This window comes from Sciurus carolinensis, chromosome 10, assembly GCF_902686445.1.
Source record: "Sciurus carolinensis chromosome 10, mSciCar1.2, whole genome shotgun sequence".
NCBI lineage: Eukaryota > Metazoa > Chordata > Mammalia > Rodentia > Sciuridae > Sciurus > Sciurus carolinensis.
In genome coordinates, this window is record NC_062222.1 from 75,889,633 (window position 1) to 75,914,596 (window position 24,964).

Consider the following 24,964-nt stretch of genomic DNA (forward strand, 5'->3'; position numbering starts at 1 on the left):
AAAAAAAAAAAAAAAAAAAAACTTTTTTTCTGAAATGTTGATTTTTAAGTGCCTCAAGGAGGTTATTGCACACATGTTATTAGGACAGCTGTTCAGGCCTCGAGGGCTTATTTTATCTGGATCCCCCAAACTTGGCTTAGACTCTGTGGAAGCATCTTCAAATACGCTTCCAAATGTCTTTTCCTTTTTGAATTTTCATCTGTTTTGAATTTTAGTTATGCTTTCTCATAATTTATCACATTAAAAAATAAATTTTATGCTAATAGTATCCATAATATATTTTCCATTTCACACAATTTTTAGCATTGTAGAGGTCCTTATTTAAGAGAAAAAAATGTTGGAAAACTTCAAATGAACATGTGTTAATAACCCACTACCAGAAAAAGCACTTGTGTGTGTGTTTAAAGAAATGACTTGTGTTTACACAATGTGTGGGTGTGTGGCTGGTTTAAAATTTAACTGTTCTATATATGCAATAAGCTTCACTAGAAAGACTGGTTTCCTTTCCTAAAAAAAGCATTACTGCTATGAAATCCAGCTTACTCTTTTATTTAGAGGTAACCAGGAATTAGTGGCATCTCCTATTTAAAAATAACCCTGGAATAGTAGGCTTTTGAGACTTTTTTTTCCCTCTCTCTCTCTCTCTCTCTCTCTCTTTTTTAAAGAAAAAAATGCAATGAGCAAATGCAAGTTATCAAGATAATGGAAAGGACATGAATAGGAACTGTATCATTAAATATTGCTTCTTTCAGTCTTGTTAGCCCAAATGTTTTCTGTAAAACAGGCTTGGATGATCAAAACATTTTGAAAGTCATGTTGTAAGTAACTTCAAACAATCTGTAGAGGCCTAGGCAATCCTTGCTTTCAGTTATTGGCAGCAGTAAAGTTATCCCTATAAAAATGTATGCCTGTCCATGTTCAATCATCAGTCCCCTGCTTAAGAAGCCAAGTACAGCACTCTCATTTCTGGACAAGGTCTGAGGTAAAATTGCCTAGGAAAGAAAAAGAAACAAGACCCTATGTCCTTATATGTCAACATAGAACAGACAGTTGTTTACAAATTTTCTGATTTAATCCTATGGTGTTCAGAGCGTCACATAGTTTTAATCAAAAGCAATGAATTATTTCAATGTAACAGTTGCGAAAGTGAGTCTCATATACATTTGGTCTGGTTTGCAAGGTGGATTTCTATAGCATACAATTCTCTCTATAACATACAAGCTTATTTGCTCAGTTATTAAGTATATATTGTAGGAATTGAATACCAGATGACTACTGAAGAGAGTGATGTTTAAAGTATGTATGAGTCTGAGATAATTCTGATCTTCAGTTTGTAGACCTTAGTTTCATATCTTCAGTTTCAGATCTTAATAATAGTTGCATAGAATGTACTAGAAACAAGAGCCATTTGAGCTATCTGCCTAAAACCTAAAAGATGTAGCTGACTGGGACAATTACTGCTGATTGGAAATATAATATTTGAGATTACAAAACTGAAAATACCTCATTAAAAAGTGAGGTAAAAGTTTTTTGTTTTATTATAATTTCCATGAAACTCTTTATATATTCTCACTTCAGGATGAATTGTATATGAACCCTTATCATAGTTGTGGTCATTAAGTCAAACTGGCTGCTCGAGAGCCCTAAATATGATTAATGATAATCACCCCAAAGGGTCTAGCCTCCTTCAAGGGGATGAATCTAACACTAAGGGAAGAAGTGTTTTCTCTGAAAGATTTTACATCAGCCCAGAATTTATCTTTAGTTAGACTCTTTCTAAATGCAAACTCCTATGAGTCATGGAGGAGCATTTGAGCACCAACAAGCATTGACTAAATCCAAAATGACTTATGCAGTAATGTTAAGCAGATTCAGTGAAGCTACTTAGGAAGTTCCATTTAAAAAAAGCCTGGACCATCAGTGAGACCAATTTCAAATGAGATTCCTTAGTTATACATCTGTATTATATCAATATTTCTTTTAAAAATGTTTTAAATGGCTCTTTTCTTATTTTGCAGCCCTGAAATGAGATTATCTTTCATTGTGTTTTCTTCTCAAGCAACCATCATCTTGCCATTAACTGGAGACAGGTTAGTGCATTATCGTCTCACAGCAGGCTTTTTAGTAGAGATGAATCTTAAAGGCATGATTGATATTTCCAAGTAGTAATTCAGGCCCCTCAGTGGAATCAAGCAAATGCACAGACAATTCAGTTCTCTATACTAATAGAAAGGAAAGGAGGAATGAGCAATAGAAAGGAGCAGATAATCTGAAAATCAATATTATTTATGTTGGCTGTGGAATGTACAAGGAAGCCCAGATCCCTGCCTTAGTTGTATATTCATAATTTTCTACCTTTCCCCCTCACTATTACTGTGAGTTGCTCTTCATTTTTCTTGTTTGGATGTAATGTATTAGTCAACCAGGGTTTGAAGGATGGTAAGAAAGGAGAAAGATATGAATCTATTTGGATAATTTATTAGATTCAGTAGAAACCCCAGATTTTCTCTACTTTAAGGTCCACAGGACTTCTCTTTTGAGGTCCACTGACGTTGAATATATTCAGCTTTTTGAAGCAACACACACACCACACACATGATCTCAGTGCTTTTAAGAGGTGTGACTTTTCCCAAGCTAATGTCATGCATTTCTTTCACTTGATCTTATCATGGCAGACTGAAAGTATGACTATTGACATATTTAAAGAAAGGCTGCTTTCAAGGAGATCAGTTTTGCTTAGTAGTCTGTAAGTTCCATGGCTAGAAGGGAGATTTTCTTCATTTTTATTTTTACTTTGTTTAACCCAAAGTATGTAAGATCTTGCTTGATTAATTATTATTTAATGAACAAATGAATTAGCATTATTTTGAGATCAAATTTCTCCAATCTGTAGTTTTAGCAAGGGAAACTGATGTACTTTCATGTGGATTTCTGAAATGATATAGTTATTATTATTATTATTATTTTTAAATCAATTTAAACAATTGATTGTCACTTGTTTCTTGACCACCTATTTCTCTGAACAGGTCAAGAAAGTATAACATTTAAAAGGGCACAAGGGAGAGGAATTTATTTATAATTCACTGAATTGATTTAGAAAAATTTATATGTAAGCTTCTAACTTTGTTCATTAAGTTTCCTTTTTCTGGAGAGGAAATCTAGGTGGTGAGTTCAGCCTAGGACTTCAGCCTTCCAATTAATATTTTACTTCCTTACTTTCTTGTGTGCATGCAGTTCTCATCAGGGATCAGAGCATCAGTAGTTCCTTACAACCTCTGTACAGCAGTTTTCTATGCCCAGTGATATAACAGTTCTTGACTTTATAAAAATAAATTTTCTCCATTGCCCAGTTTAATTTCCAAAGAAACAGGTTTGGATCTAGCATATCAAGGAAAAAAAAGAACAGTTTTAACATTTATGGCATGCATATATATAGAAAAGCACTTAGCATAATGCCAGACACATAGAAGACTCAGTAATTGACAGCTACATGCATTGTGCCAGGTTCTCTAGGCACTTTGCATATGGGTCCTCCAGCACTTTGGAGATGAAGTGTAGTCACTGGTTGCCCAGATTGGTATTCCTTAGACATGCATGGAAGGGGTTGAAATCTTTTAGAGATTCTTTCTTTATGGGTGGTTGAATCCTGTAGAGGAGAGACTGAAATGGGCGGGAGAAGAGGCTTCTCTTTCAAGAGGCAGCATATTGTTGTACTTTAATGTTACAGTTTAAATCAGTTTTCCAATTTGGAGCCATATGGTCAAGAATAAGTTACTTAACCTCTTTTTGCCTCAATTTCCCCACCTACATAGTGATAATGACAATAATGGTGATAATAATGTCAACCTCAGAATCTTTTTGCAAGATTTGAATTGATAGTATGGAGAATGTAGGACAGAGTCTAGAACATAAGTATTCAAGAGATATAAACTTTATTATTATTATTATCTAGAACTAGGGAATATGCAGTATTTTAATGACCAGGGAAGCATTATATAAAGAAAATATTGTCCTACTTGAAAGGACTGATAATATACCATGAGTAATTTTAATAATACTACTTGTAATCTGTTTTATGTGTAGCTGGTTCCTCTTTTGTTAAATAGAAATGCTTTGGGTTTTAATGAATTTCACTATTTATGACATATTGAAATAGTTTGGGGTGACAGAAAGTATACTGAGAAACCCTGGGTAACTACTCTAGCTTTGCCACTTAATGATTTGGAGACTGGGGCAAATCATCAACTTGGTGTCAGTTTTCTGTCTATAAAATATAGACATAAAATCTGCCATATTTTCTTAGAGAGTTGTGAAGATCAAAATAAGATGATGCATAGAAAGGTACTTTGCATATCATAGAATAATTTCTAATAAAGGATATTTTTTCTTCTAAATTGTTCTTTTATTAATTTTTATTAGTTGAATCAGCAATTTTTCAAATTTCTATGGTCCTCTATGTTTGGGTATGGGGTCACTTTTTTTCCATTAAACAATTTTAAGTATGTACAAACAATTTACATGTCTTATGGTTGAGGAAATGTTTCCACAACTCTTGTGGATCTTTGTTTGAAAACCTAGAATTTGGAATCCTCCACATAAACTTTCCCAACTTCTTGAAGCATGCTCACAGATAGGTGTCTAAGTACATGATTTGAAAAGCAAAGATTAAGCAAGGTACAGTGATTTCATAATTTTGGTTCCGTTACCTGTAATTCTTCAGTACCTCAGTAAATATGAGAAGTAGCTCTTTTTGTGTTTCTCAGAGTATTGCTAAAGTTTTTCAGGAGAGACAAGGCAAGTTTGGAGGGCAGGAAGGACTTATGTAGAGCTGTGTCTTCTGTATGACTTCAGGATGGTGTTCAATAAATCAGTGCACAAATGAAATAATAAACATGGCAAGAAATTTCAGCTATATAATTATATGCTCATTATTTTAAACAATTCTTTTAAATACTTTAGTTAGAATCACTCCCTTCTTTTCTCTTACCCCCTGATTTTTATCCTTCATGTGTCTGTTAGTTCATCCATCTACCTACCTACCTATTTGCCTGTCTACTTTAAATACAGGATGAAGGAATAACATAAAGATGAATGATCTGTGTGGTCAGTAGGAACATGACCATATACATACATGGGGTTGCACTTTAGGGTCAGGTAAGAGGAAAGTGCCAAGTGTTGATTCAATATGGAAATATCCAACTTTTCCATACTATAGAATATGGAATCAGGATGGACTTTAAAGATTTCATTATTATGTGGCATAAATAGGGATAGTGAATTATGCTCAGTTCTGTTCAATATTTATCTTAATGTTTTAATAGTGATTTAGTTTAAAACATTTGTTAAGACAATTTTTGTGTGCCAGGCAGTGTGCAAAGTGCTTTCTATGCATAACCTCAGTTAATCCTGTCAATTCCATCTAATAGATAATGTTATTATCTCAATTTTACAAATGAGGAAACCGAAGCCAAGGAAAGTAATGTAGCTTGTCTAAGGACACACAGTTAACAAGCAGCAAGTAGTATATTAGACAGAATGATCTTTTAAAGTTTAAAACAGATCATGCCACTCTCATACTTAAATCAGTGTAATGGCTTAGAATAGAAAGTAAGTGCCTTCTGATGGCCTTAGAGCCCTACCTCCTCTTTGCTAAACCCTGCATCCTGCAGCCTAGCCCAGCCGTCGTCCTTTCCAGACCCTGCACGGCCAAGTTTGTTTGCACATCAGGATCTTCACTCTTTCTCTGCCCCAGATCTTCCCCCGGGTAGCTCGTTCTTGTCATAACTTGTCTCCTATGTCACCTCTTCTAAGAAGCCTTGCGTGGTCACCAAGTCTAAAGGAACCCCAACCCTCTTTCAGAGTTACCTCTTAACAACACTGTTTGGTTATTACTTTTTGAAACTTTTCTCTTAATCATTTTAATTTATTTCTATGACCATATTATAAATATGAAAGTAGGGGGACCTTATTTGTTTTGTGCATTCATATCGTCCACCTCCTAAAACAGGGCATGGCACATGGTAGAAACTCAATTTATGTGTTGAATGAATGTTTAAGTTCTTCTGACTCTAGAACCTGAGTTAATAATTGCTCTCATATATTTTCTCTCTTTATAGTTGTACTATATAATTGATGGTGACTTGGATTTCCTACTTTCCTTATGCCTATTTACATATTTCAGTGGTAAATATTTTAAACTTCCTTTTCAATATATGTACTTATATCCAAACTGAGTCATAATTGTTTGACCTGACACAATAATCAACTACTTAGGGAAAAAATAGTCCTTAGGCAAACTAGTAGGAAATTATAGAACAGTCAATTAAATTCAGACAATATACACATTTCTATTATTTGCAAGAGTTTCTTCTGTTTTCTTAAAAACGGAATTAAAGATTCATGGGAAAGTAGTCCTTTATACACAGTTGATAACTTAAAATTGGAACATCCAATTTGGAGCTAAATTTGTCAAAATCTATAAGTCTAGAGGGTTTGTATGTAGTAATTCTGCTTTTTTAGGACTAAGACCTACTGAAGTACTAGCACTGCTTTACCAGGACAGGTATATGCACAAAATTAGAAACTGGAGTAATGTTCATAATAGTGAAAAACCATATCCTTCTAAATGTTCATCAATTGATGATAATATAATAAGATTATAGTCTATACATAGAATGAGATGTATAGACTGCATTAATTTAAAAAATTGGGAAATCCATATATATTGAAAGTATATACAAGATGTAGCAAGTGAGAAAACCAAGGTTCAGGACAATGTCAGTATACTTTTAGTTTTGTAAAATAAGAACAAAATAAAATCCTTAAATATTTATATGGTGTGTGTGTGTGTGTGTGTGTGTGATAAAAATGCATGGAAAAATGCTAGAGGATAAACAATAATAATATTATTATTATTGAAAATAATACTATCTTAGGCATGTAATTGAATGTGAGGAAAACCTTCATAGTTTCAATGTTTATATGTCCATCTCGTTTAATTTTATTCAATAGCAATGTATTTGTAAAAAATGAAGCAAATACTTAAAAGAGAAATGTGGGCCAGGGATGTAGCTCAGTGGCAGAGTGTTTGCCTTGCATGTGTGAGACTCTGGCTTTCATCCCCAGTACTGCAAAGAAAAAGAAAGAAAAGAAACTTGACCGACTTCTTCTATAGCAACAGATTGCTAACTTGGAATCAGAATGGAATTCAGGGAACAGGTCATTCAACCATTACCCTGGAGGGTCCTGAAGTCTTCCTATCAGACTGAAACAAAACAAAACAAAACAAAACAGTATTGGACCTTGGGTCAAGTGACATAGGAGCTACCTAGTAGCTCTGTGACCTTGAACAAGTTAAACTCTTTATAGTGCATGGGAAAGCTTCATGAAGGGTGTGACACCTGCAAGGAACATCACAGAAGTTTGTAATTCCATTCACTTTTCTTTCTTTGCTTCTCTAAAGTGTCTGCAATTACCTGCTTTTTGATACTTATCATTTATTATTTGTCTAGTTCGCTTTTCTGTTTTCATTCTATGTTGTTTTGAGATTAGGTAGGAAGGGAACTAAGACTGAAGTGGAGTTGGAGGTAATCTGTGGACACCATCATCTCACTTTTGTGTGCTAGGATGCCAAAAGAAGGTTGAAGGAGTCGAAGGACCTTGCTCACATGGGCACAGCTCAGTAATTAGAACCAGGATTCACAACTGGGTCTGATGCTGAGTGTGAGTCCTGCACTGTGAGAGCTCAGGTCCCCTGTGCTTCCCTTCTGCAGTTTTCACATTAATCAGAATTTGTCATAATTCAAAGACATGGTCATCCTTTACATTTACTCTGTATTAGCAAGCCAGTTAGGTGGGGAGAGGAAGTAACCACAGTTAGGTTAGTTAACAACCAAAAAAAAAAAAATATATATATATATATTTATATATATATATAAATATATAAATAAATATGTGTGTGTGTATTTTCTCCTGTTTAGAAATGTCAACTTTGACCACACATTGTGCTAACCCAGAGGAGTCTGGTTATGCAGCAGTGCAGATCCTAGTGTGGATGTGTTAGTAGACACTTTCAATGAAGCCCCACATCTGCTTTATGAGTTTGTTCTAGAAAATTAAGTACACTGTTACTCATCCTGGAGGACAAACCTGGCACACAGAAGTGGTAAGATGCAGGGGTTAATTCTAATGGTTCATTAAGGTAGTGAGTGAGGAAATGGAGTAAAAATATGTGAAATGCAGTAGTCATGAACTTCAGGTGTGAGCCAAGAGTGAACAGATGCACAGCAAATTGGGAAAAACTTTTCGCAAAACTCAGGGTACTTCGTGAGCAGATTATTTTTGGATCCAGGACCACCACCTTAGATTTATTGGTCTGTATTCTAGACCCACAGAGACCTTGGCAAATGTTGGCCTTAGAGTGACCAATAAAAAATAAAAAATGAGCAAGTTTGTAATAAATGACAGTAAGAGGTAGTTAAAGCCTATTAGTTTTTAAGATGATAGAATGTATAGAAAACACAAACATGCAGACATACTCACCACTTTTAAAAGTCGAAGCTGGGCCTCTTAGTGACTGACTTTAAAAAATGAACATACATGAAAGTGAAATTGTACCAATACTAGTTCAAGGCCTAAGACTTAGTAAGTCCTGAGAGTTTTCTTGTGTTGCACTCTTAGAAACTAGGTGCCATATAAAGCTTAGACTACCCTGAGACCACATGGTAGGTGAAGCCCAACCTGGCCACATAGAGGAGAATCATGTTTCTGGTCAACAGTCCTAGCTGAGTTCTTAGGTAACAGCCAGCACCAGCACTAGCTCCAACTGGCCCAGCATGTGAGTGAGGCCATTTCAACCCTTCTATTCATTCCAACTTCTCAACAGGCAGCATGTGAAGCATCAGGACTACCCAATCTATGTATGGTATCCTGAGAAACAGTCTATTTTTTGGCTAATTTATTATGCAACATTATGAAACCAACATAGAAATTGTGACTTCAGCAGCAGCTGAAAGACCTTGAGCAGACTGATGTGAACACTTAAAGAACAGTGCATAAGTTATTATTGGTGGCAGAAGCAGAGGTGGCCTTTGTGTGTAGTGGTAGAAAGTCTGGTGAGAACATGGAAAGTTAAAAATGTATGCAATCAGCTAGTGGATGTAGCTCAGGAGCCCCCTAGGAGGACTGTTGAAGGTGCCAGGTAACTTCTTTCAGCTACCTGTGATAACATGAGAGGAGAAAAATGGGCAGAAGAAGGAACTTCCGTTTTCAAGCACGATTTAGAGAAAGTATAAAGAGTAAAAACTTCATGGATTTAAGAATAAAACTCTTTTGCATTCTGTCTCCCTCATCAAAATGTTCCCCAAATTTAGGAAATGGCCTTACTTAGATCAATAATCAGACTCAGATTGCTGCTTAGAAACTGTGGAATCAGGAAAAATCAGGTGGAGGGTGCAGCTGAAAGGTACTTTGTTAAGAGTTCAGAAAGATTTAAGATGGGGCCTTATAGATCATCTCATCTACACAAAAGGGCTTATAAGAATCCGAAAAGTCTACTTTATAGATGCTCTCAGGCAAACATCAAGGTTTCTAAGAATCTTTTGGGTATGTGTCTCACCTGACTTATAATCTAAAGTAAAAAGGAGCCTCTTTTGAAGAAATTTTGTGCTTATGGATTTTGTCTAGTAGAGAGGATCATAATTCCATACATAGGTATCACGAAATTTCTAAAGAACTTATATCAATGGATTAAAAGAGACAGAGATACTTGAAAATGAGGGTCTTCTGGTCCCTCAAACTTCTATGGACAGGAAGGAGTTAAAATGGAATCTTTTTCTTATGAAAAAGGAGGAATGAGGTGGGTAGCTATGGTGGTGCATAACTGGGGAGACTGGGATAGGAGGATTGCAAGTTCAAGGCCAGCACTAACAATATGGGGAGACTCTCAGCAACTTAGTGGAGACCCTGTCTCAAAAACAAACAACAGCAACAACAATAAAGGAAGGATGACTCAGAAAGTACAGTCAAAGCCCAGAGAGTGGACCCAGGAGCATATATGAAAAACATATATAGATACATAGTAGGATTCCCAAGAGATAGGACTGAGCTGTACTTAAAGAATGGGAACTTGGGTAGTGATGACATAGCTGACACTTCTGGTACTGTTACTAGTTCCTTTTTTTGGTTATTCAATGACTCATGAAAAAGCATCCCCAAATAAGTGACTTAGACAATAATAATTGTATTCTCTGTCACTGTTCAAGGGTTGACCAGGCTCACTGGGAGTTTTCTCTGCCCAGTGTAATTTTACTTGGTGCTGCAGTCACAGAATTGGTTTTTGGTTCAGGACTTCGGCTAGGGCTGTTTAGTGGAGCAACTGGGGGTCTCCTCCATGTGTCTTTTGCAGGTGGCTTAGGTTTTCTCACAGCTTGGTGCCTGGGTTCCCAGGAAGAATATTCCAAAAGCAAGTATTCCAAGATGAAGGAAGCATAATTTCCATTGTTCTCAAGGTTTGGAGTCCAGATGGTCAGGAACATACCTTCTACCTTATTTTAGTGCCAAGTTGTAACAGGGGTAGCCAGATTCAAGGGGAGGGGAGAGAAACATTATCTCCTGGTCAAAGAATAGGCACATATAGATTGGAAAGAATTGATAGAAGATGTATTTAGAAATTATGTACCATAGTTTATATGAAAAGAAATAATAAAATTTGCAAGATGAATCTCTTCATGAGCTAAATGTCAGTTTAGGGTAAAAATAAACCCAAATAACAAATTAGATTGGTAATTTTGGCACTAGTCTTTGGATTCTTTTGTAACCAAATAAACTATCTCAGAAAATTTTAAATGACAAGTCTTTTACTTTTATTATTTGTTATTAACTTCTTCTCACCTCTCCTTTACTTTTGCATAAAGTAATATTTGTTTCTTAATAATAGTAGCACATTCTCCTTTACTTCCATTATTTGAAGATTTCCATCATTTCTTGAGCAAGGTTAGAATAGATTGTTCCCTTCATAATTTTGACTAGTATTGTTAAATTCAAACTTTCAAGGACTTAAGAATTAATGATACATAGAAATACTTAGCTAGTACAATATGAAAATATGTTTATTTCCTAATTTAGAATATTTCACATTTGTAGTCTAAAATGTACATTTTGAGATTGTTTATATTTAACTATTCAAGAGCAATACTGAATACTTATTATGCATATGATTTGTAGTTTGTATGAATTAAAAATTTTAAAATTCTAGGTGTTTCATGAAGGACTAATAAAGGAATAGTCCTCAGATGAGGTGTGCAAACTGTGACTAACTAGGCTGACAGTTCATACTCAAATTATCTTCTATGGATAAAGACCAGGGCTATAGTGAATAGATGCAAACTATTCCTATCGATTATTAATCCCTTAGGTGCCATGAAGTACACCAAATGTTTGGATGTAATAGCTCTGTTAATTTTTTGTAATGACTCCATTATGCAAGTAATATTATTATCTCCATTTTTTTTTTTTTAACTAGGGGGAAAAGGGGGGCCAGAGAGACTACACAAGTTTCCCAAAGTCACAGGATGAGGAACTTAAGTGCCAGAACTGAGACCAAGCTCCCAGGCTTGACTTGTGTGATGTGTTTGTTGTTTAATGCAGAGTAGCATTAAACTAAGGAAGCATTGAGGGAGATGCTTTACTCTGTCCCTGACACACCATATGGCAAGAGAATGAAAACTAATATCTGTTCCAGACACCTTACATGTGTAAATTTATTTGATTTTCACAATAGCTCCATGGAGTAAGTACGGTATTGCCCTTATTTATAAATGAGGTAACTGAAGAACAAAGTTTGAATAACCTGCCCAGGCTCATATGCCTTGTAAGTGGAGGAGATGGATTTTGAAACCAAGCAGTCTGATTCTAGGCCCTGAGATCCTATCCATTGTACTGACCTGTCACCTCAAATCCAGCCTGCCACCATTTATAGGTTTTCTGGGACAGCAGCATGATAATCTAAAGGAGAAATGCAGATGAAGAGGGTGCATTCTTGTCACTACTCACTCTTTTCTCCTCTTCTCTTTTTCCTAATACCCCTTGTCTAGGCACACACAACCCTCTGAATGTTCAAAGACGCCAGATAACATTATATTATAAACATCATAGTGAACATGTAATAAATATCTATAGAATTAATGAAACAAAATTGGAGCAGGCATTGTTATTTACATTTCATAGAGACAAACTGAGCTCAGAGGAATTAAATAACTGCTTCTGGTTACACAGTCCATTACTTATAGAACCAGGATTTTAAATTCATCTCTTTACTTCAGTTCCTGAGTGTTCCTATCTCATTATATACAGTTAATAATTAATTTTCACAGTGGCCCCATGGGGAAGGTATTTTTAATCCCTGTTTTATAGATGAAGAAACAAGGTTGGTCTTAAACACGTTCTATCAAAGTGTGATCCTTTCATATACAGTTATCCCTTAGTATCTGCGAAGGCTTGGCTATAGGACTACCCACAGATACCAAAAAAATCCACGGATGCTCAAATCTCTTATTAACAGTGTAGTATTTACATATAACTTATGTGTATCCTTCCATATGCCTTCGATCACCTCTAGATTGCTTATACAATCTGAGACATTATATGCACTATGTAAATAGTTGTTACAATGTAGTGTTTGGCGAATAATAATAAGAAAAAGGTCTATACATGTTTAGCAAGGATGAATTTAAAAAGTGTTTTGGTCTGCAGTTGATTGAATCTGCTGATACCTGTGGTTATGGAGGGCTGACTGGAATTCCTTTTCAAGACCTTCCTCTCACTAAAGCTTTTCCCTTTCTCTCTTCTTTTTCCTTTCCTTTCCTTTTTTTTTTTTTTTTTTTTTTTTTTTTTTTGTACTGGGGATTGAACTCAGAGGCATTAATCACTGAGCCACATCCCTAGCCCTTTATTGCATTTTATTTAGAGACAGGGTTTCACTGAGTTGCTTAGCACCTCGCTGTTGCTGGGGCTGGCTATGAACTTGCCATTCTCCTGCCTCAGCCTCCTGAGCAGCTGGAATTACAGGTGTGGGCCACCAGGCCTGGCCTTTTTTGATTTCTACATGAAAAAACTTTGACCCTCAGTTTACTGTATGATCTTTGCTTGGAATCAGAAAGAAAGTAAACTATGAACAAAACCATTTTGACAGAGGAATGCTTAACATCAACAATAATCCTAGTAGTTCCCGCTTAGTGATTATTGTATGCCTTTGATTTTCACAGTGGCCCCATGGGGAAGGTATTTTTAATCCCTATTTTATAGATGAAGAAACAAGATTGGTCTTAAACACATTCTATCAAAGTGTGATACTCTTGAGTTATATCATACCAGAAAGAGTGTTTATAGTTTAAGAGATCATCCTGTTTACCCCAAATCCCTTGAAAGAGCAGATTGTCAAAATAGGTAAGGGAACAAATATCCCAACAACACAGGAAGGTTTTGGAATTAGGTTAGATCAGAGGTTTTTTTGGGGGGTGGGGGAGAGTTGGGGACCAGTAATTAAATACAGCAGCACTTAACTAGTGAGCCATATTCCCAGACATCTCCAATCCTTTATTATTATTATTATTATTATTTTTTTATTTTGAGGCAGGGTCTGTCTAAGTTACAGAGGCTGGTCTCCAACTTGAGATCCTCCTGCCTCAGCCTTCCAAGTTACTGGGATTACAGCATGTGGCACCACACCCAGCAGATCAGAGGTTCTTAATTCTGGCTATGCATTAGAATACTCTGAGAGCCCTCCCCCTCCTGCCCTCTCCCCCTCCTGCCCTCTCCTCCCCTCCCCTCCCCTTCCCTTCTCTCCTCAGCAGAGAAATTTAAGACATACTAACAGAACCCTCCCTCTCTGGCTCCCCAGCTCCCTCCTCCTTCTCTAGTTGATTATAGTTTGGTTCCTTGGATTCTCAACTTAAAAACAGAGTTAAACCATTTTATTTGTTTAAATTCTACCTCTTTACAAAAAGCATTTGAGGCTGCATAGAACATAATAATATACAAAGTAATAAAATATTAAAAGAAAAGATCTTGGAAAAGAAGCTGAGGCAATGCGATAACTGTAAGAACTTAGAAATTTGTGAATAAGAAATTCACTGTGGGCTTTCCAGTAGTCAGGGTAAGAAAAACGTTTACATAGTTGTAAACAGCAGAAAGGAGGAAGTGTGTAGCAATTTCTGAGGGGTGACAAAGAAACTTCTGCTGTGAGACCTCATAGGGGACGGTTGCACATCATGATACCAGCATCCTTGACAACGGTTTCACAACAAATACTGAAGTAGTTTCGATTTTACTATTCCTTGTGGTTGAAGATCTGACATTAAAGCCAAACTCAGTAAAGCTAAGATGATCTAAGATGATGTTGGATTTGAGCTTATCTTTATAACATAACCACTTCTTCCTCTCCCTTCCTCCTCCCCCTTCCTTCCTTTCCCCCATTCTCCTTCCTCCCTCCTCCTCCTTTATTTCTCTCTTTACTCTTTAGAGTTTTGTTGAACATCACAATGTGGATGGATGAGTTTTATTTTTAACCTACTACATCAATTTGCTTTTCTCTAGTTGACTAGATTAAGAGTCCTAGACCACTACAGTCTTAGTCCACCTTTCCAAAAGTCTCTAAATACCACATTTGGCAAGTTTCTCCCTCTCAGAGTCTTATGCTGATGTTATCTGGTCCTTTGAATCGTGAGCTGATCTGAACTGAATGGAGAAGGCTATTTTCACCATGCACATTCTGTTTGTGTAAACTTATATTTCAGTTGTCTCTTTCATTTCCCTTTTGGCAGCAAATATTAATGCTTGAGGACACGCTGCCACTCATTTCTGGGAAGCACCAAATATTTGGTATTTATCTGCATTTAGACAAAATCAGTTTCGAGTGTTTCCATATATATCAAACATAAATATTTAGATAAAACAAGCTCATAAATTATGTAATTTACAGTATTATCTGTGGAATTATGAATTTTTTTCTATGTTAGATTGAAATATTTATTGAGTGTGGACTTTGCAAAAGACATTATAATAAGTAATGTATGGAGAGTAGAAGAATACATCGTAAATAAATGACATGGGGTATGATCGCCCACCGCCCGCGGGGCAATCACAACGCGGACGCTTTTCTTGATCACAGGAACCAAAAGGGGTTTTATTCCACAAGTCTGAGACTTATATTGAGAACATCAGCCTATCAGAGAGTAGACTACCAGGAAAGTCAGCCTATCAAGGAACAGTCTCCAGGCAGATACCAGGATTGCCTCATGTACAACAGCCAACCAGAGTTACTTCCTAAAACTTGTATATGAGTGCAGCTATGTCTGGCAAGCTGCCAGGCGCCATCTTAGAGATCAGGCCACGGTGCGGCTCTGGGGCCCTCAGAGCCCGCCCCTGACAATGGGGATAGAACATTGTAAACTTTTATTCTAGTTGAGAAGTGAAAACATTAATTTTAATTAATGAAATTATGTAAATTATTTTAAAGTGCAATGTTTTTTTAAAAAAATTTTATTAGTTGTTGATAAACCTTTATTTATTTATTTGTATGTGGTATTAAGAATCAAATCCGGTGCTTCACACACGCTAGGCAAGTGCTCTACCATGAGCCACAACCTCAGTCCCAAAGTGCAATGCTTTTAAGAGACAATATTTTTTTCATTGTAGAAGTTGAATATAGGTATGAGTAAAAAACTTGGGACGCCTTAGAAAAGAGTGAAATGAAGCTAGAGAAAAGTTTAGAATAGGTAGAGTTTTAAACCAAGTATTAAAAGATACAGTCCACATGGTAGTAGAAATTGTATCAGGAAGAAGGAAGGTTAGGCTCATACCTTGTAAGTTGTCTTGTGTTTTCTGTAAATTTCTTGAGATGGAGAACATTTTATATCCTAATTAAAATATAATTTAAAAATATATCATTATAATAAATATAATTTATATTGTATAAATAATATATTATTTATGATTTTAAAATATAATCAATAAATTACTTTTAAAACATGTTTGAGGACTCTGGTGAAAGGTTCATTTATTTCTAGTATTTGAAGCACAAAATTATAGCATCAAAAAAAGATATGTACAGTATTTACTATTTTTATTTGTTATAATAGTGTAAAGTAGATGTAGAAGTACACATACACATATACATATAAAATGTGTCTGACTCCATTCTTTTTTTTTTCCACATTTTTTATTGATACATTATAACTGTACATAATGGTGGGATTTGTTGTTACATATTCATACATGCAAATAATGTAACAACGTGAGTTGGCAAGTATCATTCCTCAGTATTTCCCCTATCCCTTCTTTCCTCCCTCCCCCTGGTTCCTTTACTCAAAGGATCTCCCTTTGATTTTGATGAGACACCCCCAACTTCTTTTCCTTTTTCCTAACTTCCACATGAGAAAAAACACGTGACCCTTGACCTCTTGAGTTTGACTTATTTTGCTTAACATAGGTCTCAAGTTTCATTCATTTTCCTACACATGACAGACATAATTTCAGTTTTCTTTATGACCAGATAGAACTCCATTGAGTACATATACCACATTTTCTTTATCCATTCATCTATTGATGGACACCTAGACTGGTTCCATAATTTGGCTATTGTAAATTATGCTGCTATAAACATGGGTATGCATGAATTGCTGTAGTATGATGACTATAACTCTATAGGATAAATACTAAGGAGTGATAAAGCTGGGTCATATTGTGGTTCCATTCCTTGACTCCAGCTATTCTTTGATGATAAGAGAATTTTGTTTTCTGTTAATCTCCTTATGTATCATCCTCAGTAAAGTAAACACTATTCATATTATATTTAAGAGATTAAAATTGGATTTACCAATTCAATAATTTTACATTTCAAAAGGAATTTTTTTTCCTTTTTTTGCTTCTGTTGGAAAACTAAAATTCTTAGAATGGAATCTTAAGATCTCTTCTGATCTTTTAAATTTAAACTTGGAAAAGATGTTTTAAATTTAATTCGTATAGTGTTTATAGCATAATTTATCTCTTAAGATTCATGTGGTTTTTATTTATTTTTAAAGGGGTTTGAAATCTATATTTGAAAAAACTGAAAATTGGGTCATTCTTTACTCATCTACATGAAAATAGTTCTTAATAATATTGTAACTGTACCTCATTTAGACATACTCCATTGGAACAGTGAATTAGTCATGATAAAAAGGTTATTCTTTGTTTTTTCTTCTTTTTCATTCATATTGCCTCTTCCAAGAATCCATTACACTCTCATTCATTCATTCATTCATTCATCAAATATGTATTAAGGATTTACTATATTCAAGAGAATGTGCTAGTATCTGAATGTGCAAGAAGGTGCCAGAAAAGCAAATAAATCTGAGACTTTTGACTGTGAGGCTACAGTAGAAAAAAATGTTAATTTCCATATATAAGAGCTAAGTAATGTGCTTTAGGAATTTTCAGATAATAAAGATGTTTTCCATTTTCAGGGAGGTGGGGTGAGTGTTTTAGAAAAATATTTTTCACTGGTGCCAAACTACTTAAGCCTTGTATTTTTGTGGGTGAAAGTAATTATTTAATAAAACAAATATTATTGAGGATATCTGTTCTTAGCTCAAAATGCCTAAGATACTTAGATATTTTGGGGATATTTTTAGTACTTTCAACTTTTCATGCTTGGAAAATTAAAATTGTTAAGTACGTACTAAAATGACAGAAAACATGAGGTGCTATCTGTTCTCAAAAACCATGTCCATTCCTCTACTTCTTTTTGCAGAAAGCTTAGTTGCAATATTTCTGTTATTCAGGAAGTGTTTGTTGTGGTTTTTGCTCATTTTTCCTTAGTTTAATATTATAATATATTTTCTTCCCAGAGGAAAAATCAATAAAGGTTTGGAAGATTTAAAACGTGTTAGTCCAGTAGGAGAGACATACATCCATGAAGGACTAAAGCTAGTAAGTCACTTTACATTTGTAAGTATCGAAGAGACTGCTCTCTTATTCTGTAATGAAACACAATTCTCTAGCAAAGCTCAAAAAACCATTACATACTTATCTTTAAAAATTTTTTTTAAAAATTCTTTTAGTTATTCTAGAGATGAGTCTGGTAGAAAGCATTATTTACTGTGGTGATAAGAGAAGTATGGATGCATTTTGTCTGTTAAGGAATTTTCCATTTTCTTCTGTTATAATTCAGAGTAGTCAACTATAACTAAAAATCTATGTCATTTAAACCCAAGACTGACTACTCTATAATGTGAATATGTACATCTTTCAAATAAAATAGTTAAAATACCCTCCTTTAAAAGCTAGTCAGTAATATTTTTACTTTGTCAGACAAATGTAGCTTGATGGAACATGCTAGTTAAAAGTTAAAATTAAATTGTGAGTTGGATAATTATTCTTCATTTTCAGGCGAATGAACAAATTCAGAAAGCAGGAGGCTCAAAAACCTCCAGTATCATAATTGCTCTGACAGATGGTAAGTTGGACGGTCTGGTGCCATCATATGCGGAGAAAGAGGTGAGTATTGAACTGAAACTGTTCTTTACACCCACTGCTGTGCCTGGCTGTGTGTCTCTGCATGTGTAGCTTGATATTGAGTAACTCTCTGTCTCTCTCTGTCTCTGTCTCTGTGTCTCTCCCCTTTCCCCTCTCTCCTTTCCTCTCTATTTCTCTTTTTTTTTAATCCATAGGCAAAGATATCCAGGTCACTCGGGGCTAATGTTTATTGTGTTGGTGTCCTTGATTTTGAACAAGCTCAGGTGAGTTAAAACAGATCTGCAAAATTTAAATCCCATAATTCCTTAAGGATAGGGGAACAAATTCTTTTCACTAATGACTTCTTACCTTTGTTTTCTATAAATATGGTTTATGTCCTGAGTGCTTCCTTCATAATGTCAGATTTTGATAGGTTTTGTTACTGAAAACAAAACTCTAAATACATTTTTGAATATTTATTTGGTTGGGGGAATTATTTATAAGATCAATATTTCTACTAAAATGATATGAATATTCCTTCCGTTAAACGGATAAGATTATTAGTCTTAGTTACAATTATTATTTTGGTTTAAATTTTGACTCAGTGATTCAGGAATTTGGGGAGTCCGTTTGGAAATCTTTAATAATTTTTCTTAGAAACTAATTTTTTTCATGGAGTGTTTTGAGGGTTTAGGTACTAAAAATTTTCTTCTCCTCACACACTCATTTTATATTTAAATTTTTGCTTGAGTATAGCTTAGATTCCTGAGTCTCCTGCCATTAGGAGCTGTTAGAACTCAGGGCTGTTGTAAAATTGCCACTTGAGGCCATGTCAAATGGTAAGACTTACTTCAGTTATTTCATGGTGATACATTTAAAGGAACACAGATCTCATCACCTTCACTTCCTGATCTTAAGCCCAGGCCACACTGGTGAATGAATCCCACAGAGTAATTTTTCAGATGAACATAACTAAAACTTAATTTTATATGTAAGTTTATAGAGAATTGTCTGTCTCAACCTTCTCTTAATTAAGCTTTTTTTTCTAAAAAAAAGCTTTTTTTCTCTTTTTTTTCTAAAGCTTGAAAAAATTGCCGATTCCAAGGAACAAGTTTTCCCTGTCAAAGGTGGATTTCAGGCTCTTAAAGGAATCATCAATTCTGTGAGTATATCTCTGGAGGGAGATGGGCACGAAAGACTAATTTTGCATACATTTTAAATGATAAGAAATAATCTTAGTGTCTAGTGCAGGTGGCCATTATCGAGAAGAAAGAGCCTGAGAAAGAGGTTTGCTTGCTTTTCCGCTCTTATACAGTGTAATTCTAAAAATCTGGATTTGTTTGGAAGTGAGATTTGATACTAATTCTTGCATATTGGTCTCTGAGGCCCCTGGCTTGTGATCTCAACTTTAGGATTTTCATAAACTGTCTTAGACACTTCTACCATTTGAGGATTTTCATAAACTGTCTTAGACACTTCTACCATTTGAGCAAGGAGTTAACTGTCTTGATATCTAGAGTTTTTTTTTTTTTTTTTTATAGACTTTATAGGAGAAATGTAAAATGAAAATTTTGGATTGGAATGTGTGATTACTCTCTCTTCCAACTATGGCATTTCTTAGCTATCCATCAAGCATCTTGAACCAGCGACTGAGTATTTGACTGCAGTTGTTGTTCTTTCCATTTAAATGATGAATCGTCTCTCTGGAGCACATAATATTTCTGTTTGGGATTCAGTTGAGCTGCTCTGGTGGAGGTTAGGATCCGGGCTCTCCTCGACAGGGTATGGGAAGGGAGTGTGATGAAATGCATGGCGAAGCTCCTGGGCTTTCACAGCTGAGGTTTATGTTTCATTTTACTGCCTTTCGCTAGAAGCACTAGGAACAGTTGCTATTAAGTATTTATGATATTTTGGTAAACACCATCCTAAAATGGAAGTGAATAATATATATTCTCTAAGCAAAAGCTTTTCCTTGAATCTTTAGGCATTTGTAAAAGGGAAAAAAAAAATTCTAACATTTGGTTCTGGCATTTAAAATTTGTCCTCAAAGATCATGTTTTTTAGAAACACAGAGATTTATTGGTTTTTGTTTTTAGTAACATGTAGGTTTGTTTGTTTTTTTTACTATATGGAGCTTTTCAGAGGAAACAATTTGGTTCAATCTCATGTCAGTGGACAAACCAAATATAAATGCAGAATGGAACAGAGATTTAATTATTTTAGGAGTTTATTCATATATATTATATTTAGTTTGTAGGAAAAGATAGTAAATAATTTCATAGCTGGATTCAGGGTTAATGTTAACATAAGCAATATAAATATAGGAAAAGGACTAGTGCAAAAAGGGAAGATAATTTGACCCCCTCAACAAACAGGTCAGTGGGTTATATTTTTAATAGAATTTTATTGTACTTGGGGATTTGCAATTATTTTTATAATTATACTGGGAAGGAGAAAAGATTTCTCTGGGTTATTCTCTTCGAAATCTTTTTTTCTGTACATAAAAGGTTTAATTCAGAATTCTCCAGATGACTGACTAGCTTTTCCAAACCCTACTTTTATGGGTTATAACTTCAGACTTTTCCCTAAAAGAAATTAATAGTTGACTACCAAAGGAAATAAAGTTGTTGGGTTTATTATTTTTTTAAATGTCTATTTGTGCTGGGCATAGTGGTGCAAGCCTGTAATCCTAGCAGCTCCTGAGTCCAAGACAGGAGGATTCTGAGTTCAAAGTCATCCTCAGCAATTTAGCAAGGCCCTAAGCAACTTAGCAAGACCCTGTCTCAAAATAAAAATAAAAGTGCTGGGGATATTGCTCAGTGGTTAAGCACCCCCTGGGTTCAATCCCAGTACCAAAAAACAAATAAATAAATAATAAAAATAAATATGCTTATTTGTTAAGTTGCATTTTTCTATTTGTATTGAGGAAACTTTAGAATGTAATTTTTAAGTATAATACAATCCTGGATTAAAGTTCTTGAGGGACATTAGCTTGAATAAGTTGTGCTGAAAGAATTAGCAGGAAATTAGAAAGATTTGTATTATTTTAGGCACATTGCCAACCAAGTTCCAAGTTAACATAGTTAAACATTAGCTATTTTGTCCCAAAAGGAAGAATAAATTATCTGCAGGATTGCCTGCCCCTGGGGAAATGCTGGTAGTATCTGGCAAAGGTGGCAGGTGGAAAAAAGGAACGATTATAACTTTTTATAACCAATCTAGATCTCACTAATGGTTTATATTTTTATCAGTGTGATGAAAGCTTGGGATTTTTGTACACTCCAGAAATTTGGAGCAATTCAAAGACTTCATCTCTTTTCAAGGGAAGAGTTTGCTTCACCCCTAATAATATACAAAAGTAGAATTCTGCCTAAATTTGAATTATATTTTATAGTTACATAATATTATCTTATTTAAAAATACTTATTTGATCTTTAGAACAAATATAGTATATCTATCACAGGATAAAAACAAAGAGAAGAAAATATCCCTTTATTTTTTATGACTTACCAAGAATAGAGACATTGTACTGTGAAATGTATTTACATAAAATGGAAGAAATCATAAAACTTAGGTGTTTCAGATGTCACTATGAAATATTAGCTAAATTCATGGACAAAATCTTTTTCCTACTAGATGTTATTTAATTACATCTGGCCTCCTTATCTGTCAGAATGTTAACTTACTTGAAATTAATCTTTGAGAAAAATTCATAAAAGTTTTCTTTGTTTTTTGTTCTGATCCCCTAAAATCCAGTGACTTGGATGAACTTGTCCCCTTAAAGAATAAGATGTCATATATTGTTAAGATGTTGTGTGTCAAGAATCAATTTTTAATCAGCAAAGATAGAAGTTTCAGTTTTGAAGACTTTCTTCAATGCAGTTGAAAAGAATAAACACTGTAGTAGATCTGTCTTTCATAACTTAAAAATCAAGAGTCTGGAAAATGCTTTTGTTATGATATTCTTCATATTAACAACTTAATACCTTTTCTAAAATTTATTTGATTTAGAAAATCATTTAAGCATTCTATTTAAATATTTTAGAAAATGTACTGTTTTAACATTTTTAGATTTCTCTTCAGGCAAGTATGATATATGACATCCTTTGGGATACTGGTATAATTTTTAATCTTAACTAGCTCATACGAGGGTTTATAATTCATTACCATTTAAAATAGATACTGTTGAGAATATTTCTTTTATTTCTTCCTTCTTTCCTCAACTTATTTTTCACTGAATTCATTTAATAAACCCTCACCCTTCTTAAGGCATTGTGTTAGGCTTGGAAAAAGGGACACACACTTAAATAAGTCAAACTGTTTGCTTTAACAGGGTTTAAAATAATGACGATGAGATGTTTGGAATATCCCCTGCAAAATTTACTAGGTATTATGGGGATTTAGAGGAGGGAAATTTTAGTGACTCACCCCATGGACTAAAGAACAATCTTAGAATGGAATTTTGTTAAATGTCAATGTGACATATAAATTGACATAAAGAGGAGATAGGTTTGGTTACATAAAGTTATGGGAAACTTTTCATGGAATTTGAACTGGACTGTGATAATTGGGATAGATATAATTAGAAACAAGGAACATGGAACCTCAAGAAGGCTGAAGGGTATGAGGGATTCATGTTGACAGGTAGTCTGGTCTCAGATCACTGAGGCCTTCGCATCCATAAATGGGAAATTAGCATTCATTTCATGAATAATCAGGGAACTATGGAAAACTAGAACCTGGGATTTATATGATAGCGATGAGGGTTTAGGAAGAATACTCTTACAGGAATGTATGGGATGGTTTGCATCCTAAAGTCATAAATCTCTTGCAATTGTACTTATAAAGCATGGAAAAAGATAATAACCTATGTAGTACAGATAATATGAGGTTGGGAATAGGACACTCTGGGTATGAATCCTCTGCACAGTCATGTGACATAGAATAGGTCCTACAATGTAATCTTCCTGAGTTCCAAAATTCTCAGCAGTCAAATGGGAATAATGAGTTCTACTTCACTGATTATTTGACTTAAATGAAATAATGATTAAGAATAACCCAAATCAGAAGGGCTGGACTTTAAAATATTTGGTGGGAAGTTAAGAATGGCAAGAAGCCAAGATCATGTAAGCTGGGGCTTTCGGTTCTTCTGTAGGACAGTTCGCTGGGAGAGATGGCCAGCAATCTGTATGATCAAAGTCATGGTATGTATAAAAGGGCATGACAGTGGAACCCAAGAGGCCCAGTTTCAGAGACTGGGTCATAACAAGGTTTTCTAGATGGAGTAGCTACCCAGTGTTCTTAGGCTAAGGGATCAGAACCCAGTCAATCAGAGGAACAAGATTCAGTACTCCCATTACAAAGTTATGTAGAATTTTAGGACCCCACATTCAGAAAAGAGCCACAGTTCCTGGGGGAGGGGGTGTGTGCTAATCAGAATTCAGTGTGGAAACCCTGTTGTTAAAAGGGAAACAGTATTCCCTGTGAATTATAGTTCCTGAGGGTTTTTTCTAGGCACTAGGATTTCAGGTCTTTCAAAAAGAAAACTAGGTCAAGGAGCTAATTAGGGACATACTTAATAAACTCTTTGCCCATATCAAAAATATGTCAGGAACAGGGTGGGGCTGAACCTGCAGGTATAAAAATCTTTGTCTCATGCTGAACCTAGCTCTGATGCATATGGTAAATATTAGCTGGCACTTATTAGTTTTTGTTATGATTATTGCAATGACAGTGACACTGGAAATAAAACAGTAAATTTGGGAAGCATTAAAAATTAAAACCTGAGAGAGCACTGGATTATAGGATTAATGGGACACAGAGGGGAGTCAAATGTGATGGGCATTGTGTGCTTGTGAATAACTAGAATGAAAGCTGTTTTTACAGAGGGGGCAGAGATGTCACTGGGTAAAATGAAGAGGTCAGTGGGCAGAGAAGGAAGTCAAATTGAGCTTGAGAAAAAATCTCAGTGGGGGATGTTCCCTAGGTAATGGGAGATCTCGTGAAATGCCGAGGTTAGAGGTCATTGTGCCTTCTCTTGTCCCTTCTCTCTTTCCATTGCCCACAAATGCACAATTTTTCCGTTTTTCTCTTCAGATTATCTTTAAAATCTTGAAATGTTTTTTTAAAAAAGTTCTTTTGATTTCTTGGGAAGGTAATTACAGGACTTACATTTAAAATATAAAAAATATAAAAATAGAGTGAAGTTTTAGTTGAACTAGGAAAGGTCGGACGAACATGTGGATACCCCATGGGCTTTAGTTCAATGTTTCATACTGCAGTGGTATGGAAGAAAACACTAAAAATAAAACAAAACCCACAGATGGGTGAATAATATGGAAAGAGTAAAAATCAAAATGCTCTATGGAAACTCCCTCTCTAATAGCAGGACCATGGATGTTTCACTACTTGGAATTATTTTCATAATTTTTTTTTTATCAGAGTACCTCAGAAAATATTTTTTAAAAAGAGA

General features: G+C 35.0%; 1 protein-coding gene across 1 annotated transcript in view; it reads left to right on the top strand.

Annotated features, from left to right (window-relative positions):
* The window catches only part of Antxr2 (ANTXR cell adhesion molecule 2), a 139,758-nt gene that overhangs the window by 1,725 nt on the left and 113,069 nt on the right, over window positions 1–24,964 (top strand). Inside the window, exons 3-7 of the mRNA XM_047566694.1 lie at window positions 2,019–2,090; window positions 17,886–17,967; window positions 18,427–18,534; window positions 18,708–18,776; window positions 19,574–19,654. Coding sequence (XP_047422650.1) covers window positions 2,019–2,090; window positions 17,886–17,967; window positions 18,427–18,534; window positions 18,708–18,776; window positions 19,574–19,654 — 412 coding nt within the window. The remainder of the gene's footprint in view (window positions 1–2,018; window positions 2,091–17,885; window positions 17,968–18,426; window positions 18,535–18,707; window positions 18,777–19,573; window positions 19,655–24,964) is intronic.